This window comes from Patagioenas fasciata, chromosome 8 (assembly GCF_037038585.1).
Source record: "Patagioenas fasciata isolate bPatFas1 chromosome 8, bPatFas1.hap1, whole genome shotgun sequence".
NCBI classification, from domain to species: Eukaryota; Metazoa; Chordata; class Aves; order Columbiformes; family Columbidae; genus Patagioenas; species Patagioenas fasciata.
In genome coordinates, this window is record NC_092527.1 from 5,808,274 (window position 1) to 5,830,982 (window position 22,709).

The following is a 22,709-nucleotide window of genomic DNA, read 5'->3' on the forward strand; positions in this document are numbered from 1 at the left end:
GTCAATGGACTGGAGTTGGACCAAGGCTTGGACTTGGTGATCTCTGAGCTCTTTTCCGCCCCAGTCCATTCTGTGATTCTGTATGAGGGATGAGTTAACTCTAGATGCGACACGTGCCCTGACCCAACAGATGAGACCAGGTGTGAGTGAACTCTGGGTTAATTCTGTGCAGTTATGTGAATGATAGAGTCACCTCCATAGTCCAATTCAATTGTGAGTTTTACTAAAAGTACTTGTTGGAATATTGGTTACAGCGAATGGTGACTTGGCAAAAGTATAACAGAACTTACCAACACATCAACAGTGAAAATCCTACTATCAGCGAAATGTTGGCAACCATCAGTAGCTATAATATGAAATTTAACCAGAAATCAGCAGCAGAGCTTAAAGATGTCCTTATATGTTCAAAAGGGAAAGAGAGAAAAGGAGTGGTAGAGAGGAAAGGAAAACTAAGGTATAAGGGAGAGAAAAAGAGAATAATCTGTACGGAAGGAGAGATAAAGAAATGGGACTATAGAAAAAAAAAAAAAGAAGGAAAGAGCAGAGAGAAAAGAAGAAAGAAAAGAGTGAGGGATCCAGTCTCTTACGGCCCCACGGTGTGGATGATGGGACCTGACAGCTCCAAAGCAACGTTTCCATAGCTTGTGATACACCAGGTTTCTTCTGACACAGTATATGTGCATTAAAAGTACCCCTGTACTGCTTTCCTCTGCCTGCTGGTGAATGTGAAGCAATTTGAAAATGGGGATTATTTTCTTATACAAAGGCATTAGATGGATGAGTTGAAATGGTAGTTGCTTTTTTTGATATTCTATGGAGTTTTCATAGTTAAACCTGGATCATAAACTAAGTTTTCTACATTTGAAGGTATATGGCTGTAGCGTAGCGTGGATGAAATAGCAATAAATTAGAAGTCAATGGAAAATGGAGACCTTATTGCAGAAATAAATTATCAAGATTATCACGAACTGACTTAGACCTGCGCTGCGGGTTCGTATACAAAACCAGGATAATTCTACAAAGCCGCCTGCAGGATTACGTGTTTCTTATTTTCCATCATCCCACCGTCGGGGATCTCGAAGGAGTTTCCAAATTTTCAAAACAAACAAGAATGAAAAGAAACCAGGAAGAGGCAAAGCATGACAGTCACACGCTCACTACTACATTCACTACATAGCCAGTACTTGCCTCCCTTGGTGTCATAAACCTAGATTAATGTTTTTGTTAATTCCCCTGCCCCTTTTAAGAGGATGAGCGCGTGGTGAAGAGATAAAGTGACTGTGGAAGGACAGACGGGTGCCCGGGGGAGCTGTGAGCGGAGAGGTGGGGTCACATCGCAGCACGCAGAGGAGCACTTGTGTAAAAAAGCCAAGGACAGGGCAGGGATAGAGGGGCAAAAAAGGAATCAGGGTGCAGAGACTAAACTGCCCTAACACAAACACCACTGGGGACTGGGGAGGCCAGGGCTCCAACCGGGCACAACGTTTTCCAGTTGAAAGTTCACCTTGAGGCCTCGGTCATACATCACGCTGCACAAAGCCCCATGCTGTACAATTATGATAGCAAAGGAACATCTCAGATAAAAATAAGAATACAGGGATACAGGTAACTAACTAACACTTAAAGAACTAACACTTAAGGAACTAACCCTTAACCCACATAGCCTAGCTTAGAGTTTAGTGCAACTTATTGTATGAGAAACAGGAGTTCACTGATGACTTCACAGGCATTGCGAGGATAAACAAACCCTAGCTGCGTCCTTGGGTGAGCTAGATAACAGGATCTTGGGCACAGGATGGGAGATAACCCAGTTCTAACTGATTCATCCCTTTGAATCCCAGCCAACTCAGCACACCAGGCCTGAGGTAAAAGTGTACAGTGAAGAAGACCCTGGTTCACAATCACTGCACGGTCGCAACCAGGACGGGCCGGAGGTGGAGACTATGGCAATGGTCTCCCGGAACTCATTGTAATAAGAACCGCCTTCTCGGGGACAGGTGATGAATATGTAAAGGCGTTCCTAGAACTTTCATGAATATGTAATACGTTGCAGCATTTAACCAAGCTCACAGCTACTAGAAATTTACACACATCTTGGGCGGCGCTATCCCCCGTGTGTCCAGTGCTGAGTAAACATACTTCACAACCTTGTGAGGTTATAAAGAAAGTCATTTCCAAGCCTCCCTATCCTTCCTCACGCAGAGAAAAAAACCTGAAAATTATGAATACGAAAGACTTAAAACAGGAAAATGCTGTGCTGTGTGTCTTTATGGAATTCTTTCTGGATTCAGACTATGGTCTGCAGAAGTCCTTTACTAGATGTCTGACACTATTCCACATCAGAAGTGGTAAAGAAAAGTAAGTGTGCAGGAGACAGGGGAGAGAACTCAATGTCTTTCCCCTACAGGGAATAATTTCTTTTTCTATTTTGGTCTTCAAAAACTTCTCCTGCTGGGAATATTTTCTATTTCCCTTAACACCTGGCAAACAAATTTGGATCCGTTTCTAACTTTGAATGGTCCAGAACGCAAATGCAGTCCCTCTCTTCAAAATCTGTCTAAAGGTTTACACCGACTTGATCATAAAAATACAACCTCTATAAAACATAATTTACAAGGGATTGTTTTTGGATTAAAAAATATCAGCCATGCTTCATCATATTAAAAAAAATATATCACTACCTATACAAATACATGTACAAGATCAAAGACCTATGTAGCCCATATGCTGCTCTGCTCCAGATCCCCCTTGTCCATGGGCTCCCTGGCTTTACAGGTTAAAAACCAAGACATTTGAAGCATTTCCAGACCACACGGGCTCTTTTTCCAAAGCTTTCAAAAGCTCACAACCGCATAGGCAGCCATCAGGGTTTGCTCAAGGGACTATTGCTAAATAGCTAGCTGTGCATATGTTCTAAACCTGCTAATTGGAAGGAAACTAATCATCTGAGTTCTCTAAGTGAGGTTGGGGGTCTGGCTGTGGGGTGGCCAGGAGGTGACAACCCCACAAGGGTGGAATATCTGCTGAAATAACACTTTGAAAGGCCTTCAAGTGGGGGACTCCTCTTTTATTTCTCATTGTAGCAAATGGGACCAGAAATGGATTGCTAAGGCTGATGCAAGATTCTCTGTTATCTATATCTATATCTCTTGAAAAAACAGATTTCCCAGATTGGTGCTTTCATACCAGACAACATTACAGATGCAAATAAAGTGAAAATTAGTAATAACAAAAATAATAAATAATAATAAATAATAATATAAATGCACATACTACAGTCAGCGGTGAGACAAAAATTCTTCAACTTCAGTGTTAGAGGCAGTTTTGCATTACAGATAATAAGGTTCAGACTTCTTAAACATCTCTCAAAACATAAAATACTAGAAACTGTGATTCTGTGAAACCCTAGTTAGAAAACAGTATTTTAATGTTGCAGTTGTTATGAAAATACATAAAGCTGTAGATGCCACTCTTAATGGTATCTGTGGTGCATCTCCTGTTTCCTGTTATTCAGTATATTCATCAATGAGTTGGATGAGGGAATAGAGTGACTGTCAGCAAGTTTGCTGATGACACCAAGCTGGGAGGAGTGGCTGACACTGGAAGCTGTGCTGCCATCCAGAGACCTGGACAGGCTGGAGAGCTGGGCAGGGAGAAATTTAATGAAATAGGACAAGAGGAAGTGCAGAGTCTTGAATCTTGGCAGGAACAACCCCACGTTCCAGTGTAAATTGGGGAATGACCCATTAGAGAGCAGCGTAGGGGAAAGGGACCTGGGGGTCCTGGGGACAGCAGGGTGAGCATGAGCCAGCACTGGGCCCTTGTGGCCAGAAAGGCCAATGGTACCTGGGGTGGATTAGAAGGGGGTGGTCAGTAGGTCAGAGAGGTCAGTAGGTCAGGTCCTGCCCCTCTACTCTGCCCTGGGGAGACCACACCTGGAATATTGTGTCCAGTTGTGGCCCCTCAGCTCCAGAAGGACAGGGAACTGCTGGAGAGAGTCCAGCGCAGCCACCAAGATGCTGAAGGGAGTGGAGCATCTCCCGTGTGAGGAAAGGCTGAGGGAGCTGGGGCTCTGGAGCTGGAGAAGAGGAGACTGAGGGGTGAGGTGACTCATTCATGGTTACAGATATAGAAAGGGTGAGTGTCAGGAGGATGGAGCCAGGCTCTTCTCGGTGACAACCAGTGATAGGACAAGGGGTAATGGGTTCAAACTGGAACACAGGAGGTTCCACTTAAATATGAGAAGAAACTTCTTGATGGTGAGGGTGGCAGAACCTGACCCAGGCTGCCCAGGGAGGTTGTGGAGTCTCCTTCTCTGCAGACATTCAAACCCGCCTGGACACCTTCCTGTGGAACCTCATCTGGGTGTTCCTGCTCCATGGGGGGATTGCACTGGATGAGCTTTCCAGGGCCCTTCCAACCTCTGTGATTCTGTGATTCTGCAGGCACCATCCTGGTTGACAACATGCTGATCAAAGGGACCGCGGGGGGGCCGGACCCCACCATCGAACTGTCCCTGAAGGACAACATGGATTACTGGGTGATCCTGGACCCCCTCAGCCAGCGCCTGTACCTCAACAGCACCGGCCGCTTTCTGGACAGAGACGTAAGTCAGGGCTTTGCTCCTTGTTTGCTTTTCTCCCTGTAGGCATTAATATCTAAATCTTGTATGCTAATAGAAGCACAAGACCTGCTAGAATATAACAGCTGCATCCATCTTCTGTCCCCAGATGGATGTGAACAGAGTTAATTGGATTCTTGATTAGGACTTATTGGGAGCAGGTAGAAACTTGAGTGTGTCTACAATTATTATATGTGGATGAACACAACAATAAAGAGCACACAAATAGATGTGTGGGTTGTCAGAAATATATATCGAACCAAACTGGACTTGTTGACTGAATTAAAAGCTTTGCTGATTTATTTTTTCCTAAAGAGGTGCAGCTCACCTCGTGTCCCGTGACACTCATTAAAAACCAGCTGTATCTGTGTACATTGACGGGAGGTGAGGGAGAACAAAGGAATTGAGAATATTACAGTTCATTGGAAAGCCTGACATACTCAATTTAGAATGTGCTGGTTACATTCTTGTTTTAAGGCAGCCTAAAATTTGTGTGGTATACTCATTCCTAGAAGCGTGAAAGAGATATTGTCAGGTTAGGTTTGATTTTCTATGAAAAGAAAAATTAAAAGCATAAAATAAATAGGTACGTTCTCATCTCTGCTGGTTTCATTGAAGAGAAACAATTTAGAAAATAGAGATATTTTCTCGCATGTTCCAGCGTTGCTGCAGCTCATCAGAATCCGAAGGGAACGATTGACTCAAAAGTGGCTCTAATCAACATGGAAAAGAGTCCTTTAAAGATCAGGGCTTCTTGGAGTGCATGAAAGTTTGTTTTGTATTAGCTTGATTGATTAATTTGTCGTCTTCACATGTTTTGCGATAGATGCAGAAGTACCAGAAACAACATGCAAATTTTTCTTGATTTCCATTTTTTGTTTCAAAGAGCTAATTGAGTTCAGCCATTCTTAACTGAGTATTAATTGACAAATTCTGTGTGTGTGACGTGAAAGTCCAAAACACAGCACAACGGGCACGGTGGCAAAAGAGGTGTTGGTGCATCAGCAAAGAGTTGGCGCTTCCTCGGGCACCAGACAACCGGCTGATGCTGGAGCTTTGGCTTCTCAGTTTTAAGTGAGAGCAAAAAGCCAGAGCCCCTGGTGGGAGGTGAGGCTTAAGAACCACTGTAAGAAATGAGGGGTCAATTTTTCAACAGCCCACGCAAGTCTGCGTATCTATATGGTGCTAGAAAGCAAAACTAATTCCATTAGATCAGTGCTAATTCTTTTTTCCATGCCTCTTTTGGTGATGCTTTTCTCTCTGCAGGTTTGTTCATCTGAGCTGCTTTACCTGAATCTAACCTAGATGCTTTACCAAAACCACCTTGTCAAATTATTTGATATTAGTAACAATCTGACTAAACTTACAAATACTTCACATTGTTACAAATACATATGGGCACTTTACAGTGATATTCTTTGCAAGAATAGCCTCAGGTTGCAAGGAAACAAGTGGAAGGTGCACATTTTCTTAATTATATATATATGTAATGTCTGTGGTTTTCATTGGTGTTTAAGGGGTTATTTCCTCATTTTCTGCTATGAACTGTGACACTTCTAATCCCTACTGCCATAGTACTGGGTAAAATTCCTCATTTGTGTTTATTTAAGTTTGCTGGGATATGAAAAGCAAATCTGACATTGAAGGTCATTGAGATTTTGGGTGTGAGCACCACTGTAGCGGTTTTCTGTGGTCTCAATGAGCTGCTCTGAGTCACAAGCCAAAGAGAATGAAAGCAACCCATAAAAGCCCCATTGATTTGGTGAAAATGTGAAATTTGCATCATGGACTTGATTAATACGGCTCTTATCTAAAGGCTGTTTCCAACCTTCAGAACCAGAGCTATACTAACACTTAAAATGTAAAATCATTCAACAATGTGCATGGCTCCTTCTTGATTTTTTTTCTTTATACAAAAGAAGTAAACTATTTTTCTCACCTTTCAAGTTAAAACCACGCGAGACTTAGTAGCCAACAAAATTTGGGCTTATTAAGTTGAACCTTAAAATCCAGGTTTTTATTGCAGAGCACAAATTGCTGTCTCTCGATTCCCAGTTGCCCATGCGATTGAGTTCAGTGTATTTGGATCCTCTTCCCATTTGTCTCTCTGATGTGCCCACTTGTCAGCTCCCCGCTGATGCAGTTACCCTGATCCTGTTCTTTTTTATTACTTCTCTTGAAGGAAAATCTTATTAGATTGCATTGATTGATTCTACTAAGAGCGACAGTATGTTTTCCAAACAAGATTGAATAAAAAGAGAATTCCAGACTTTTCTTCCAAAACTTGAAGGTGAATAGATCAGAACAGCTGAAAGACATTGGGATAACTTGTCCCCATAAACCGTTTTGTGACATTGTGCTATTGAGTAGTTACATTTATTGTCTATAAATACCTGCACTGATGAGCGTTGGTTGTAAGACCTGGTTTTCACTCTAAGCACTAACCCAGCAGAAACTGTCCATATGTCAAATTTTACTGAAGATGCCAAACTATTCTTTTCCATATTTTTGTGAAGAAGACCAAATGCAGAACACTGTGCAATTAGCTATCATTACAATTAATTTAACATGTTTTTCTTGGGCATTGCTAATAACTCCAGGTGAACTAAGTAGCATTTGAAGTTGATTAAAAGTGGACTAAAAATTCTCGGATCCTTGGCAAAGTGTGTCAACTTGAAGTATAGATCGAGGTTATAATGTTAGAGGCTTTGTTTAATTTACGGATGATGTTTGGTATGTTCCTACCTGTGTTGAAAGCTCCATTGATAAAAGCAGGACCACATCGTAGCTGCAGATTTTTCCAGCAAGGAGAATGGACTTTAGGTAAGAGCTCACGCTGTATTTTCTTGTGGAGAAAGTTGAGGGTAGATGTGTGGGGAGAAACAGATATTTCATGTAAGATCTCAACACCACCAGAAATCCCCCTTCTTCTCCTTAAAAATGGGTTAGTGCCCAAGTTTGAAGCATAAAGAAAGCCACGTGGCTCTGAAATCCCTGACAGCCAAATTGGAAAAAATCAATCCATCAGAGAAATGGTAGCATTTAGAATGAGTTGAAAACATAATTATGTAGCTCTATAATTATGGTATAATTGTAAGTCTCAGGATCTCAGTACAGAAACCTGTTTGCCTTCACTGTACAGAATAGTATGGCACAGGCAGCTTTAAATTACGTTTTTGAGTTGTTTACTCTCTTGAAGACTTTGAGGTTAATAAATACAGAATAGTTTCATTTTACCCCTTCTGATTCTTTCTTGCTCTCTGCTGAGTGTTAGATGTAAAATCCAAATGGCCTCGCTGTCAATATTTTACAGATCAGACTCTCGGTTCAAGTAACTAAATGAGCCCTTGCTGTGGTGGGAGCATTGTGAAGGGAATACACTGTATTTCCATAGCAGTATTTCTGAATTTCCACTGAACCAAAGGTGTCTTTTCCTGTATTCTTGTTGGACTTGTCTGATTAGCTCAGGTAAGCACTTGCAGCCTTGCCAGCTGAAATTTCTTTACTCATTCATCAAGTTTGGGAGCTATTTGTATGTGAATATTATGATGTTCACTGGAGTAAAACCAAGAAGACTCTGGACTGTCTGCACTTAAAGGTGACCAACTTGTTTCTAAATTACTAGATAAATGTAAGCGGTAACGTATTGAATTTATTTCCGACTTGACCTTTCCATTCCAATATTAATAAACCAAAGGTTAGAATGTGTGACATTTTCTAGGTATCTTTCAATAATCAGATGTTCAAAAGATGTGCTTTTTTTGTTGTCGTTCTCAAGGCAAGTGTGAAGGGCTAATCGTGCCGGGGATTTTTATTTCTGTGTTAGCAGATGCGGTCTGCAAAATACAGCTTAGAGACGTGTAGGTCTACTGGAAATATTGCCAACATGAGCTGGAGTCGGGATGCTCTTGGAGAAGCGTTTTAATCCAGACATAGAACATTAAGCATAATGTAGGCAGGCGGGTAGGCTGCAAGCGAACCTGAGCGATATCAATATCTGTCCGAATTTAACTATTAGTTCCGATTTTGACTGTGTGTTATACAAATGTGTTTTCACCCACAGCCGCCCGTGTCCATCCAGTCCATTGTGGTGCAAGTGCAGTGCGTGAACAAGAAGGTGGGCACCATCATCAACCACGAGGTGCGGATCGTGGTGCGGGACAGGAACGATAACTCGCCGCAGTTCCAGCAGCAGCGATACTACGTGGCAGTGAATGAGGTCAGAACCGCTTATTTTATTTTATTTATTTTATTTTTTCTCCTTTGCGTGTTGTCATTGCTAAATGCCAGCTTTCAGTTCTTTCGCATACGAAAACCTGGTAAATTCAGCTATTTTAAATTCCCTTACGTTCGCATCACTTCAGAACAACTCAGCACAGACAGTATCCTTCAGGTTTTAGCCTGTGAGCTGTTGTTCCTTTTTCTTAACGAACACAAAGACATAGCGAATACAAATACCCCCCCGGTTTCATCGGGACACTTAGAATATTGCAGGAGACACTAGAACCTGAAGCTGCATCTCAACGGGTGAAGCATTGATTTCTGTTACATTTTAAAAATGTTTCGCTGCATTTTGCTGTTGCATCCGCAAACCTGGAAGTAAAGCAAATGTATTTATGAAGAACAAATGTAAATAGTTCAAAAGGTTTTATTAACAATACTGAAGCTTGGCAAAGGGCAGTTTTGGTTTATTGCTGTTTATTAAATTATGTCTGTGAATGCAATTCTTTCTTTTATGGGAGAGAGAGTTGTCAATGAGACTTCTCTGGATTATTTGAAGCAAAAAACCTATTTCTTTCTTGAGCTGATACAACTTTCTTGTGCTTTACAGTTAAATGCTTTGTTCTATGAGGGACTGGACAATCCACCAGTAACTAATACAAAGGATTTGCATTTTCAGTTAGTATCCTGGGGCTTTACGAGTCAAAAGTTGGAACAGGGATGCAGAAGTGAAAACATTGAAGATAAAGCCGTTAAATATGTGGTGTGCACCGTGTCCCTGGTGGTATTTGGTTTGGGGCTTTTTTGGTTGGTTTTTTTGTTCGTTTGGGTTTGTGTGTGTGTGGTTGGTGGGTTGGTTGGTTTGGTTTCCCCTTGTGTGCTTGGGAGATTCAGCTTTTCCAGGTGTCTGCTGTAAGCGAGCCAGCGTGTGGTGATGCGCAGCATAGCTCGCAGGCCTCAGCAGAGCAGTGGAGCAGAGCTGCTGGATGATTTTTAGGCCTAATGAAGCCAAAACTATGGAGAAAAAGCCCCAAACCCACACATTATTGTGGAGTAGACATGTGAAGTTGAGGTAAGGATATTCAGGTTGTTCAAACTTACCAGTGACACCTTTTAATTGATATCGTTTACCTTCAGATGAATTTTTGGCAATGGGGCCACCAAAATTTGGAGATCGCAAAAGGGCATCTGCATGAGCACCAGTGATGTCCTCCTTATGGTTTTAAGTTGTTCTCAAGTTGACCTTGACGTGGTAACTGCAATTTCTATGTTTTTGCAGACCTGTGCTTTTGGTCTTGAGTAAAGGCAACAGAACCATCAGTCTGAAGTGCCTGTACAGGCAGGCCCCAGATCACTTCCAAGACCCGCATAATTTTTGCAGTAAAACCGAAGGCAAGTGCTGTAAATACCAAAAAATCAAGGATTTTCCATAATTAGAAGTCCAAAAGACAGACTGAAAAACACACCATTTAAAATGATTTAGAAGTTTAGCATTATTACTGGGCACAATGCGATGTTGCTCTTTCCGCCAGTTGCGGTCCTGATTTAATTAGCATCTTTGTTTCATTTTATCGCTGTTCTGCTTACAGCTTCTGACATGGCCCCACTGTGCCCCTCAGCACTACCCAGTCGGTTAATGCTCTCATTAATTAACCAAAACAAAGTTCACAAGAGCATCTCAGCCTTTCTCAAAGGTTTTTGAGAGTGTTTACAGTTTTTAATGATAGTTTATTCTGCTACTAATTGGCACTGCCTCTAGTGAATGTAACTGCAGGACTGCACTGCAATGAGGGGGTTTGTTATTTTTTTATTGCCTCTGGTCTTCTGCTTGCTTGTCAATTAGAAAGTAGAGAAGTTTCGCTTATGTAACATAAAGCAAATCCAAGCAGATTTTATTACTGACATGCACCATGCACGTGAGCATCACAAATCTCTCATCTTTTTCTAGCCAGGAAACTTGGGCCGTGTCAATTTGAGGACGTGTTCAGGTGCTTTGCAGGGTTGTGTGTAGCAGTTTAAGAACACGTGCAGGGTGACTTTACAACCATACGCAGCCAGTGGTGTTGCACAAAACACGAGGTGGACTTTTCTGCATGTACTGTTTAATCCAGCTGCACATACACAGCAAATGCTGGAGTGAAGTCTAGGGTGAAAATTTTACCAGTAGTCAAAACTATTATATAATTATTGGTACCTCTAATATGAGAAAAATAACTGTAGCTAGTTTTTACTTTATTAGGTAGCTTTTCAGTTTCAGGAATGTCAAGGGGTAAAATTATGTTTTGGAGAAAGATGATGTTCTTTTGGTATTTGGAATGTGTAAAAGAAGCTGAAGGTAATTGCAATATCAGCACACAACCTCGTTTCACATGTGGCTTTTCCATTCGCGTGTAGAAAGACATGGTTGAAAATTAAGCCCATGTGTTTCCAGAAGGCGAAAATGAGATGGGTTTGGTAGGGTAGCGTCTGGTTTGGTTTATAGCAAAAGATAGCCCAATTTTTACACTTGATCGGCTAGAAAAGGAGGCTGTGTGTGCTGAGCTAGACTGAAAGCTCCCCTAATCCAGTGTATTTTCTCCGTCCATGGCCCTTGCAGATGCTCAAGGAAAAGCGTTAACGATTGGGAAACATGAAGTGGTGCTTTCCTAATGAGCTCAGCCAAGCTCCAGTCACTTGTAGGTGTAAAAAGGACCAAAGGCAGCGTATGGAATAGCTCCTGAACACTTTTTTATTTCCCAGTTGCTTGTGAACGTCCATACATTAAAATACTTCTTACAAGAAATACTGACTCATCTGTATCAAACGTTTCCATGTTGTCACAGGCATCTGTCCCAGCATCCAAAGTTGCGCGAATGTAAGTTCAGAAATACCCTGGTAACATTTACTTGATGTTTCAAAGCCATCCTTCCGTTTCAGGAGCAGGGAATTTTATCTGTAACAGCTCTTTGCCAATGCCTCGGTATTTCTGAGCAGTGACACTCCCTCCCGTGTCCCTTTGCCTGCCTCTGAGTTCATCCTCAAGCGCAGGAGCGTGAAGAATTTCCACATTTCCACATCTTTCGGAATATGTGCACTTATTATCTGGTAACTGCTCTCTTAGGAAAAAGCCACGATTCCTCTTTTCCCTCATTGCTCAAGGTGTTGTAAAGCCTTTTTTCCTCATGCCATGTCTCATCTCAGGCACTGAGATGAGAAATAATATAACGTCTCACTCTCCTGCTCCAAGTGTCTTCATCTGGATCCTAAAAATCCTGAGAAATCTCTACACATAGGTGGTGTCTGTAGAATTTGGATCTATTCTGCGTATTGTCAAGCGATCCTTAGGGATTTCAGTGTTTTCTTCTGTTGTTCGCACACTTGTACATAGAGAAGACCCTTGGGTGAGGTGATCCAAAATGAAAATGTGAAATGGTGGCTTAGCTTTCGGTGACGCTGCTGGTATTCAGATAAAGTCACGGTTAAAATTGGTTTCAAAGTTCAGCATCTTCATTTAGAGTATCAAATGGAATAATTGTGTCCCTAGAATAAGCATGTGCTTTTAAAGCCATTTATAAATTAAACACCTCGTTGATGTGCACACCTGTGCAGACGCATTTGTATGTATAAATAGTCTCCATTGTCTCTGGTCTTCAATAACCATAGCAGGGGGCTAATGCAGGCACAAAATAGCTACTGCTTAAAACTAATTGGCATTTTTTCTGTCAGTTATGGTCAAGAAAATGAGGTTGTAATTAATCTATTGGTTTTTTACAGCTGTCTGTGCGATGAAACAGATTTGGGACGTAATTCAGACAACTCCTAAGTAGCGCTGTCCTGATATCTGAAATAACTGTTTCTTTTGGTTTGTGTGTTATATTCTTTTATTCTTATGAAAAAGTCACATCATTATTCATTTAGACAAACACTCAGATAAAATTGCACTAGCCTGGGGCTAAATTTGACCATGCGTATTAGTGACTGAAAGATAAGAGTATATTGAAGTTCTATAGTTGGGAATGCTCTACGGGTGAATCTATAGTGTTACCAGAAGGGTTTTAAATACATATGACATAATATAGGGACTAGAAACCAAAAGAATTGTGGGGTTTGTTGGAAATGACAGTGTATTTACTAGAATAGTGTTTCAAGTCAGTGTTACTGTGTTAAACTTGAAGAACCTTGTAGCTGTTGAGAATTCTCTGCTTGTAAACCAACATTTTAGAGTGGGGTGGGTTGGTTTGGGTTCTTTTTTGCCCCCTGAAGTTGGCAGGGATGGGAATCCTTTGCCAAATGAGTGTGTTTCTTGAACTTCATTTGTCTCCAAACTTTGGCTTTGGGCTGTTGAGAATTACAACTCGTGCTGAATTTTCATGGCTTCTGGTGTAATTATTCAGATCTTTTTCCTTACGGTATTGAAATAATTAATCTCGGCAGGTAGACATCATCAAAAGAATATTATCTCCGAATGATTAACTGTAAATCTTACTTTGCTCTGCCGTTTGGGGCCACGGTGAAAAATTATGCATTGTTAACTTTGTAAATAGGCAATAATAGGAAAAATGATTTTCAAGATGTTCTATGGAAATGTTGAACATTCCTGTCTGCATCTGGACTTCTAATAGACATAAATCATGTCGGAGGAAAATTGTAAGCATTACAGCTGTTGACTGTGGAAGAATAAGATTTATTACGTGCATTTCCTCTCTGTTTTTTCAATTGCTTTCTTTTGAAATCTTACTTGTTTCTCTCAGGTGATGAAAAGTGGAGATTGAGACATAAAGTTAAGAGCCCATCTGAATTATTCCAAAGGCCGCATTAATCTCCAATGTGAGATCCTGGGCAGGCTGGAAAGCTGAGTGAAACGTGTTGATTGAGTCTTAACTTTCAGGAAGAGGGAGTCACAGGGGATGTTTTTTTCAGTGTCTTTTTTCATACCGTTTGTATTATGTGAAATAAGATGTAGATAACCTGTGTGTTAGATTCACAAAGGTCTGCCCATCTGCAGTCCATTATTTTGGATGGAAAACCCTAAATCCAAGGCTTTAGCTCTTAACTTTGACAGTAAGAGCATGCAGCTGTAATTCTGGTGTTTAGCACTAGTTATTTTGTACAACTGTCTGCTTTGTTATCTCTTAATGAGCAGCCATTTTGTGTTTGTCGTGACCCTGATCCAGCCGCTCTGGGCGGTCCCGACTGGTTCCAGCCGGTTCAAGCCAGTTCTGGCCGGTTCCGGTGCCTCAGGAAAAGGGACCTAATAAAGCATAAAATGGCAGCTGGCAGCAAGAATTGAGGTTGAAATTGTGAGGAAAAAAGAAGTCGTTTGCGCAGCCGAGCCTTGAGACCAGAGGTGGGAAGGGGACGGTGTTGTCTGTGCTCATCGCCATCCAAATGTAGTTTTACGTGGTGACTTCATATAACATCTGGAGCAAAGGAGAGGGGTCAGTGGGTCTCTGTGAATTCAAGGGACAAAACGGTGAATGTGGTGAGAGCAGCAGCAGGAGAATGGCTGAGAGAATGTCTGTGCTGAGACCAGAACTGTTTGCTCATTTCTCTTTCAGGCTGATTCATTACAAAGTTTTCTGAATATTAAAATTCAGAAATGACTCCCCCCAAGAATTCAGTGGAGCTGCTGTCCTTGATCTCAATGGCTCTTGATTTCATGCTATTTATCTATGCTAGGATAATTATAAATGGATTCATTTTCAAAATATCATTTTGTGGGTATTCAGTTGCCGCCAACAAAATATTGGAGAAACAGCATTGTTCTTGTATTTGTTTAAAGCCATAAAGCTCTCTGGGTGTCTGTGTTTGCATCTAATGATATTTATCTGGCACTATTCACATTGCCATTAAGACACTGTTAAATAAGTTCTGCTTACTTTTGCAGCTCATCTTTGTGTTTTCCTTCCTGAGTCTGAAAAAAAACAAGTGCTTTTTAAATCTATTTATATTTATTTCCTGAATTCTTTCATTTCTAAGACTTGTTTTTCATCTTCCTATATTTTGAAACAAGTGGGATTCTTTCCTGATGCCGACAATCTGTTGAATAAACATGGAAATTGGTTTCACTCTCTGTGTGATGCTTGGCATCAAATTGGGGTCTGAGTACATCGTGTCTAAATAATTGCTCATTCATGAAGCTCCAGGCCGAACAAAGGGAAGGAAAGAATGTCAACCTTGCATTATAGACCAGAGCTATAGAATATTCTTGTATACGTTAAGGTTTTAATGACTATCTGTCTCTGGTCTTGCAGTTAACTCCAGTTGGAACAACCATCTTCACAGGATTTTCTGGAAGCAATGGTGCTACTGACATTGATGATGGTCCGAATGGCCAGATAGAATATGTCATCCAGTACAACCCTAATGATAAGGTAAAGGCATTTAGCTTTTTTTTCCTTGTATGTATATATACATACACACACACCTTGAAGCAGTAAGTGAACAAGAAGTTGCTGTTGGACTTAATGAAGAAATTCTTTCTTTTGAGATGTGGAATATCCTTCCTCGCCCTGTAAACACAGCTGGATTTACCTTTCCTTTCATTGTGTTAATCGTTAATTATCCCCTGTCTACTCCAGTCTTGTTCCTGCAATTTGTCTTGGTTTTGGTGTGTCTTTCCAGTCCGTCACAGGTAGTTGTATTCACTCCTACACATTCATAGCTAATAGATTCACAGCTAAGAAGAGGCTCTGAAAGAGACATTCTCACTGTTGTCCTGAAGCCATTTGTAGTTAAAGATCAGGATGTATGTTAGTAAAATAAAGCAGTAGTAATCCCTACCTATTATCTTTGCAAACACATACTCATAGAGAGAAAAAGCTGAAAGTGTTACAATAAACTCTCTTTAGGAACAGATGTGTGAATTTCTCTATCATAACAAGCTTTTGTACATGGATAGCTTGTTATTCATCCTCAAAATGACATAATGTTAAGGTGCGGAGTTGGGGGAATATGGTTCATAGTCATACTAACCTCTCATTGAGATTCCCTGCTTTTACTGAAGGGAAATTTGAGTAGAAATGGTTTTGTGGGAAAACAGCAATCTGATTTTCATTTTCATTGGAAGCATAGGCATGCAAGTTCTGGTACAATTTGCACCATTTAAGCTGTACTCCTCATAAATGCTTCAGTCCAGCTTCCATTGAATCCAACAAGTGTTTAAATATCTACTGAATTGACACTTTGTGCTCATACTTTTTAGGAGACAGAATTTTGTAGAATAGTGACAGAATCAAAGAAGAATTAAGTGTGAAATAATGATATAAGACCTTACTGTTTTAATTTACTGGAGTAATTGTTGATATTTGCATAGCTACAAGCTGAAGCATAAGGACAGAGATGGTTTCTTGAAAAACTTTGCAGCATATTAAGTCACAGTCTTTTCTGGGGAGCATTGTGTTGCAAAGAGGCAATGTCTGTTTTTGGCACGAGTGGGATTGTGATAGTAGGTTTATTCTGACTTTATATGTTGTGTATTTTAAAAATATTTGCAGTCGTTCCTTAGAGATTAAATTGATCCTGTAGGCTCGAGCAGTCTCTTGAGTTATGACGATTCAGTGCAGCTACTTAAATGAGTAGAATTACTGGCACCCAGTGTGTGGGTTCATCATGTTTCATTCTCAGGTGTTCTTCGTGCTGGTGGTAGGTATGCCTGAAGAGTTTCTCTCTAAACTTTAGAAACAAAGGCAAGGGTTTTCTATGGAAATAGGGGGTACTAAAAGTTATGCCAACATCACCTTTTGACTGTTTGCATAATGAAGTGTTCTAAATAAATGGTATTCTGCTACCACAAATATTTGAAAAGTAAGCAGAAGGCAGGAAGGAGTGACCTGAATGGACAAGCAGTTTCAAGTTCACAAAACCAACCAAACGAAACCACCTTTGAATTCTGCTTTCTGCTCTTTTGTGTTTCCCTGGGCAGGGAAAAATTTAATGAAATATAAGAAGGGCAAGTGTAGAGTCTTGAATCTGGGCAGGAACAACCCCAGGTTCCAGTGTAAGTTGGGGAATGACCTATTAGAGAGCAGTGTAGGGGAAAGGGACCTGGGGGTCCTGGGGACAGCAGAGTGACCATGAGCCAGCACTGGGCCCTTGTGGCCGGGAAGGCCAATGGTACCTGGGGTGGGTTAGAAGGGGGTGGTCAGTAGGTCAGAGAGGTTCTCCTGCCCCTCTGCTCTGCCCTGGGGAGACCACACCTGGAATATTGTGTCCAGTTGTGGCCCCTCAGCTCCAGAAGGACAGGGAACTGCTGGAGAGAGTCCAGCGCAGCCACCAAGATGCTGAAGGGAGTGGAGCATCTCCCGTGTGAGGAAAGGCTGAGGGAGCTGGGGCTCTGGAGCTGGAGAAGAGGAGACTGAGGGGTGAGGTGACTCATTCATGGTTACAGATATAGAAAGGGTGAGTGTCAGGAGGATGAAGCCAGGCTCTTCTGGGTGACAACCAATGTTAGGACAAGGGGTAATGGGTTCAAACTGGAACACAAAAGGTTCCACTTAAATTTGAGAAGCAACTTCTTCGGGGTGAGGGTGTCAGAGCCTGGCCCAGGCTGCCCAGGGAGGTTGTGGAGTCTCCTTCTCTGCAGACATTCAAACCCGCCTGGACACCTTCCTGTGGAACCTCAGCTGGGTGTTCCTGCTCCATGGGGGGATTGCACTGGATGAGCTTTCCAAGGCCCTTCCAACCCCTCACATTCTGGGATTCTGGGGTTCTGTGATAATACTTAACACGAACAACTCAAATGATTTCTTCGGTTTCAGTAAAGATGATGAAAAACATCAGCACTGAAAAAACAATTCTTCCAGAAAATACTTCTTCCAGATAACGTTAGAATTAATTTTTAAGTAGGCATTTTAACATCCATTGAATATGTTGGTATACTGAAAACAATAATAAATATAAACATCCAAACCCCTTAAAATATTATTTCTGTTAAAATGTATTGTGCCACAGTGAAATCGAAGAGCTGCTTTGTATTTTGTTTCCTCTTTAAGTCATAGTGTTAAATTGCTCATAGGCATCCTGGGAAATAATTATTCTAAAAGCATCTCCCACAACCGCATCAGCCTCAGGTTGAGTTTTGTGACCGCTAATGGACTCATATTTTCCTCTCTTATTCAGTGAAGCTTATTTGTTCTTGTTGAGGGATTTCCCTTGTTGATACAATTGCTTTGGAGTAGTTAGTTGCTTAATTGCATCTTTGCCTTACTATTGCATTCCTGATGAAGGAATGGATGGAGATGCCCACAGAGGGTTTGGCATCAGTGGCACAGTCTCCTGCCTTAGGAAAAGCAAACAAGTTACAGCTCCTGAGTTTCGTTGCAGACTATTTCAGACACTTGAAAAAGAAAAAGCCCTATAAAAACAAGAGGTGTTATTCTAGAATTCTATATAGCTTAATTATTTTGTTGTTTAATTGGGAAGCTCTGTAAAAGCCAAGTAGAAAAATGAATGCAAATCATATTTGACACAGGACTGGGCTCTAGCTATCAGGTAAGGGAATGCTAGAAAACATATCTTAGCTGTTCAAAGTTAAAGATCTAGTTAATTAACTTGCCAAAAAGATTCTGTCTCCTAACGCAGAGTGGATTTTTAGATCTTTGAGAGCTCTGTTTATACCTGAAGGTTATTAACAAGTTCTGGACTCCCTCCTTATTAGCTAATTTTACAGAGATTCATTGCATTGTGTTTGGTGAGGTTTCAGAATCAACCATTTTGGGTATATCTGGAGTTAGGGAAGATGCATAATGCTTTGACTATACTGATTTTTCACATATCACTTCTCCGGGGAGTAAATGGAATTGTTATCCGCTTGACTTTCCTCATTTTAAATTTGCCGGCCCATATTCAATGTCGGATGCAAATGCAGCTGGGATGTGATGGTGTCATGCACATCTTTGAACTGTGTTAGAGCTTAATGGCAGCTTGGCTTGCAGCAGCAAGAAGCAGAGTTCGCAGAGGGATCGCAGAGCTGATCTGATGTGGTACCTTCAGGAGCGGCGGCACAACCTTATATCTGGAAGGGAAGCTGTAAATGATCACTGAATGATTGCATTTCTGTGCTGTGTTGGAGCAAGAGGGGACTCCAAATACAACCAGTTTGGGAGGAAGTTGAAGTATTTTACTGAAGTTGTGCTGATCTTAACAGTTTAGATTGTAGAGTCCCACCGAAGTGCATCCTCACACCAAGATCGGCCAAAGCAAAAGCGGTTGTTTGGAGAGTGCTTTGCTTCATCCTCAGCTGCAGTCCTTTTCAGCTGGTTCTGCCCTTTTAAGCTGCTAAAACAGTTAGGAGGATCTTGCTCCTGAATTACAAGTGGCACACACATCATCATCTTGTACAGCTCTGTCGCGGGTTTTGATTGCGAGGTGACAGTAAAACCCTGGCAGATGTGTTGTTAACCCCCTCTCCCCCCTAACTTCCCCCTTTTTCCCCTTCCTCTCCCCCTTCCCACTCAGGACAGGCAATTGGGAGGGAAAGAAGGACAGAGAGAAGAGAGTTGGAAAAATTAAAGATGTTTTACTAATGCTACTGATAAGAATAGAGAAAATAATACAAAATATATAAAACCAATCTTGAAAGTCCCAGCAACTGCAGAGCTGGCACCCGAAGTCCTGGACTGGACTCTGCAGCCAACCGGAGCTGGATTCAGTCTGGCACTGGGCCTCAGTTCGCGGGGACAACTCGCAAGTCCTCTCCTAATGTCGGCCATGAGGAAAAAAGGGACGAGATCCTCGTGATCTCCCACTTTCATATGAAGTATTCATGTGAATGGGATGTTATACACAGTTGGTCAGTTTCTTGGTCACCTGTTTCTCATTGCCCCTCTCACAAGATGTCCATCCATGCTTATCAGTAACCTCGCATTCCGTTGCTGTGTTCACCAAAACATGGATCTGGTTCTCCAGGAAAATGCAGCTGATATGAAGCTTTAGCTGACAGGCAAATTCACTAAAAGAGAAACTTGTTTTTAATAAATCCAGGACAAGCTCTCAAAGATATTACCCAACTATTTGCGTAGTTCACAACCTGCCTGCTTGGTTGTGCAAATACTGTTAGGAGAAAGGAAGAGGGAGACAAAAGCAGTGAACCCAACCCTACTTGGTTCATTTTAATTGAGAAAGTAAGAGTCCATTCTGGTTTCCTGTTTTGCCACAGTATAAATATTGTAATAGATATTTTTTCCAGTGGAATCTATGTATTTTTTTAATCCCAAAAAGTTGAGTGCTAAACTCAGCCATAAGCAAACAGTGGCTGCGGTTACGTAGCAGAGTCTGTGATGTACTTTCCAATCCTGTTTTCCTGCACACCACAAATAGCCACAGTGTGGTAGATTCCACAATCATTATCATTTGTTTGCTGAAGAACAGCCTGCAATTTTAACCCGTTTCAGCTTTTAGCAGAAAAAAAAAAAAAGGCCTTGTTATCTTATCTAAGGAAACAATAGTACTCTATAGTTCTGTAGTGTTTTCTGTGCACAGATTTTAGAATATTGTATTGCTGTTACCTGCTCAACATACCTAAATGTTAACGATATTCTACATTGGTGGATTGAAGCATGGAAAGGTTTTTTGATGCGATTATTTTGATAATCGAACAGGAACCAGATCTCACATGAGAAACCTGCATCTGAGCTCCAGTGCGTAGCGCTGATGTGCTCTCTGCTTAGTACTTCATTGCCAGCGTAAAGAGAATTTCTTAATTGATTCTTATGGTTCTAACGATTCTTATTGATTCTCATTGGTTCTTATGGAGTAAACTGGGTGGGAAGAAAACACCAAAATTTAAAAATCTGTAATGCAGAAAGCAAATGCAATTTTGGCATGCCAAGGCGATCATCTTCTTGTGGCCTATCTGAAATGTGTTTTAACTTTGAAACATGTTCAATTTCATCATACTGTTTAAAATTTTTGCAGACTTCCAACAGGACCTTTGATATTCCACTGACGTTGTCTGGAGCAGTAGTTCTACGGGAAAGACTGAATTATGAAGAAAAGACACGTTACTTTGTCATTGTTCAAGCAAATGTAAGTAGAGATCTCTTAATGGCCACTTATGCCACTGATTTATAGTTCACAGATTTAAATTTTCCAAGGGAAGAAGAAATCTCCCTGAAATCCTAGGTCTGATAATACTCTTCTCCTGAAGATCTTATTGAAGATTTATCTAGGTCATTGAAAGTTTAGACGTATTATTACTGATTAAAAAGACTTGTTCAGTGTGTGTAACAAGACAACCTTTTTGGCACAAGGAAGAAGTTGCAAATTTGAAATACAGCCCATGCAGAAAAGTGCATCCTAGTGTCACTAAATGTTCATTTTCTAACAAATCTAGCAATGCTAATTTGATCACAAATGAGTTTAATGGATTCAATTTAGTTGTATCCTTTAGGTTTGAGATGTGTTTTTCTATAAGGAAGTGATTTTTTTTTCTTTCGAGTCATATTGCATGCATATATAGTGGGTTTTGCAGAGGGCTGGCAGTGGATGACATGTACTGAGCAGAAAGGTGATGTTTAAACTATATATAATATATCTGCCATCAGAGTTGTTTTTCAATGCCCTTGAGGGCTGTGAAAGCTTTTTTCCCTTTTTGTCCTTCAGGTAATAGCTGAAATGAAAACTTTTCCCGTTTACCTTTGTTGCGCTGCTGCGTCATTTGTGGAAAAATGAGAATGCTCTGAAGCAACTTGAGATAGTTTGCTCCTGAATTCATGCATTTATATTGCTGTCATCTTTCTGATACAAGATTGTAGATAGGTGTCCTGGTTGTGGCTGGGATGGAGTTAATGTTCTCCCTGGTAGCTGGCATAGTGCTGTGTTTTGGATTTAGGATGAGAATAGCATTGATAACGCACTGGTGTTTCAGTTGTTCTGAAGTCAAGGTCTTTCCACTTTCTCTAGGTAGTGAGCAATTGCATTGTGCATCACTCCATCAGTCTGTTATTATTATTATTATTATTATTATTATTATTATTATTATTATTATTATTATTATTTCCCTTTTTGTCCTGTTAAACTCTCTTTATCCAAACCCATGAGATTTACCTGCTTTTTCCTGTTCTCTCCCCGTCCCGCTGGCAGGAGGCAGGGAATGAACGAGTGGCTGCGTGTGGTGTTGAGCCACCTACTAGCTTACACCACAACAACGCGTTTTACAGTCCCCTTTCCTACATATTCTGTGGCACGCTCAGCATTCCCCCAACAGAATGTGGGCTCAGGGGGTATCTCAGTGCTTTTTGCACTTACATTTACCTACAGGTGTTTCCTGACTGCTAGAACAAGTCGTTGTACCTTACAAATATTGCAGGCTGCATCTACTTCTCTCTTCTGTATGTTTTCCACAATCAGCCTTCGGTTCCACTGATTACATGAGCGATGATCATTTGTTGTTCTTGCATCCTGAAGATACTGCATGAGATTAATTACTCTGTATCTGTGGTGATCCAGTGTTATTCATACTGGGGGAATATAAAAACGTTTAGTTGGTGGGAAAGGCTGCTCCTTGTATTTGGGATTGGTCTTCATTGTTGACCATGAAAAAAGCTGAATTCAGAAATTCCCATATCCAGTAACTGTAAATGTAAAGAGGTTCCAAGAATCGAGTGGACCGCAAACAAGGAAAAAGAACACTTCTCCGGTCTTATTGAGAGCAACGACCTGTTCTTTTTACTCAGATGATAATATTAAACAGCACAAATAATTTTTTTAAAACTGCTTTTTTGTTTTCTGTCAGTGTTATCTTAGGATAAGAGGGCAAGGATAATGGCCCATGCACCCTCCGCGAGATTTCATTTTTGTAAGGAAAAAGTTAGAAAAATTAGAGAGCAGCGTAGGGGAAAGGGACCTGGGGGTCCTGGGAACGACAGGGTGACCATGAGCCAGCACT

At 41.1% G+C, this 22,709-nt stretch overlaps 1 protein-coding gene across 11 annotated transcripts in view; it reads left to right on the forward strand.

The window, feature by feature from the left end:
- PCDH15 (protocadherin related 15) overlaps positions 1 to 22,709 on the forward strand; it is a 684,798-nt gene that overhangs the window by 445,496 nt on the left and 216,593 nt on the right. For 10 of the 11 annotated variants that reach the window (XM_071811575.1, XM_071811571.1, XM_071811570.1 and 7 more), the window contains 4 exons: positions 4,446 to 4,606; positions 8,685 to 8,840; positions 15,076 to 15,195; positions 20,738 to 20,848. In XM_071811575.1, coding sequence (XP_071667676.1) covers positions 4,446 to 4,606; positions 8,685 to 8,840; positions 15,076 to 15,195; positions 20,738 to 20,848 — 548 coding nt within the window. The remainder of the gene's footprint in view (positions 1 to 4,445; positions 4,607 to 8,684; positions 8,841 to 15,075; positions 15,196 to 20,737; positions 20,849 to 22,709) is intronic. The other variant, XM_071811573.1, reaches the window with a different exon arrangement.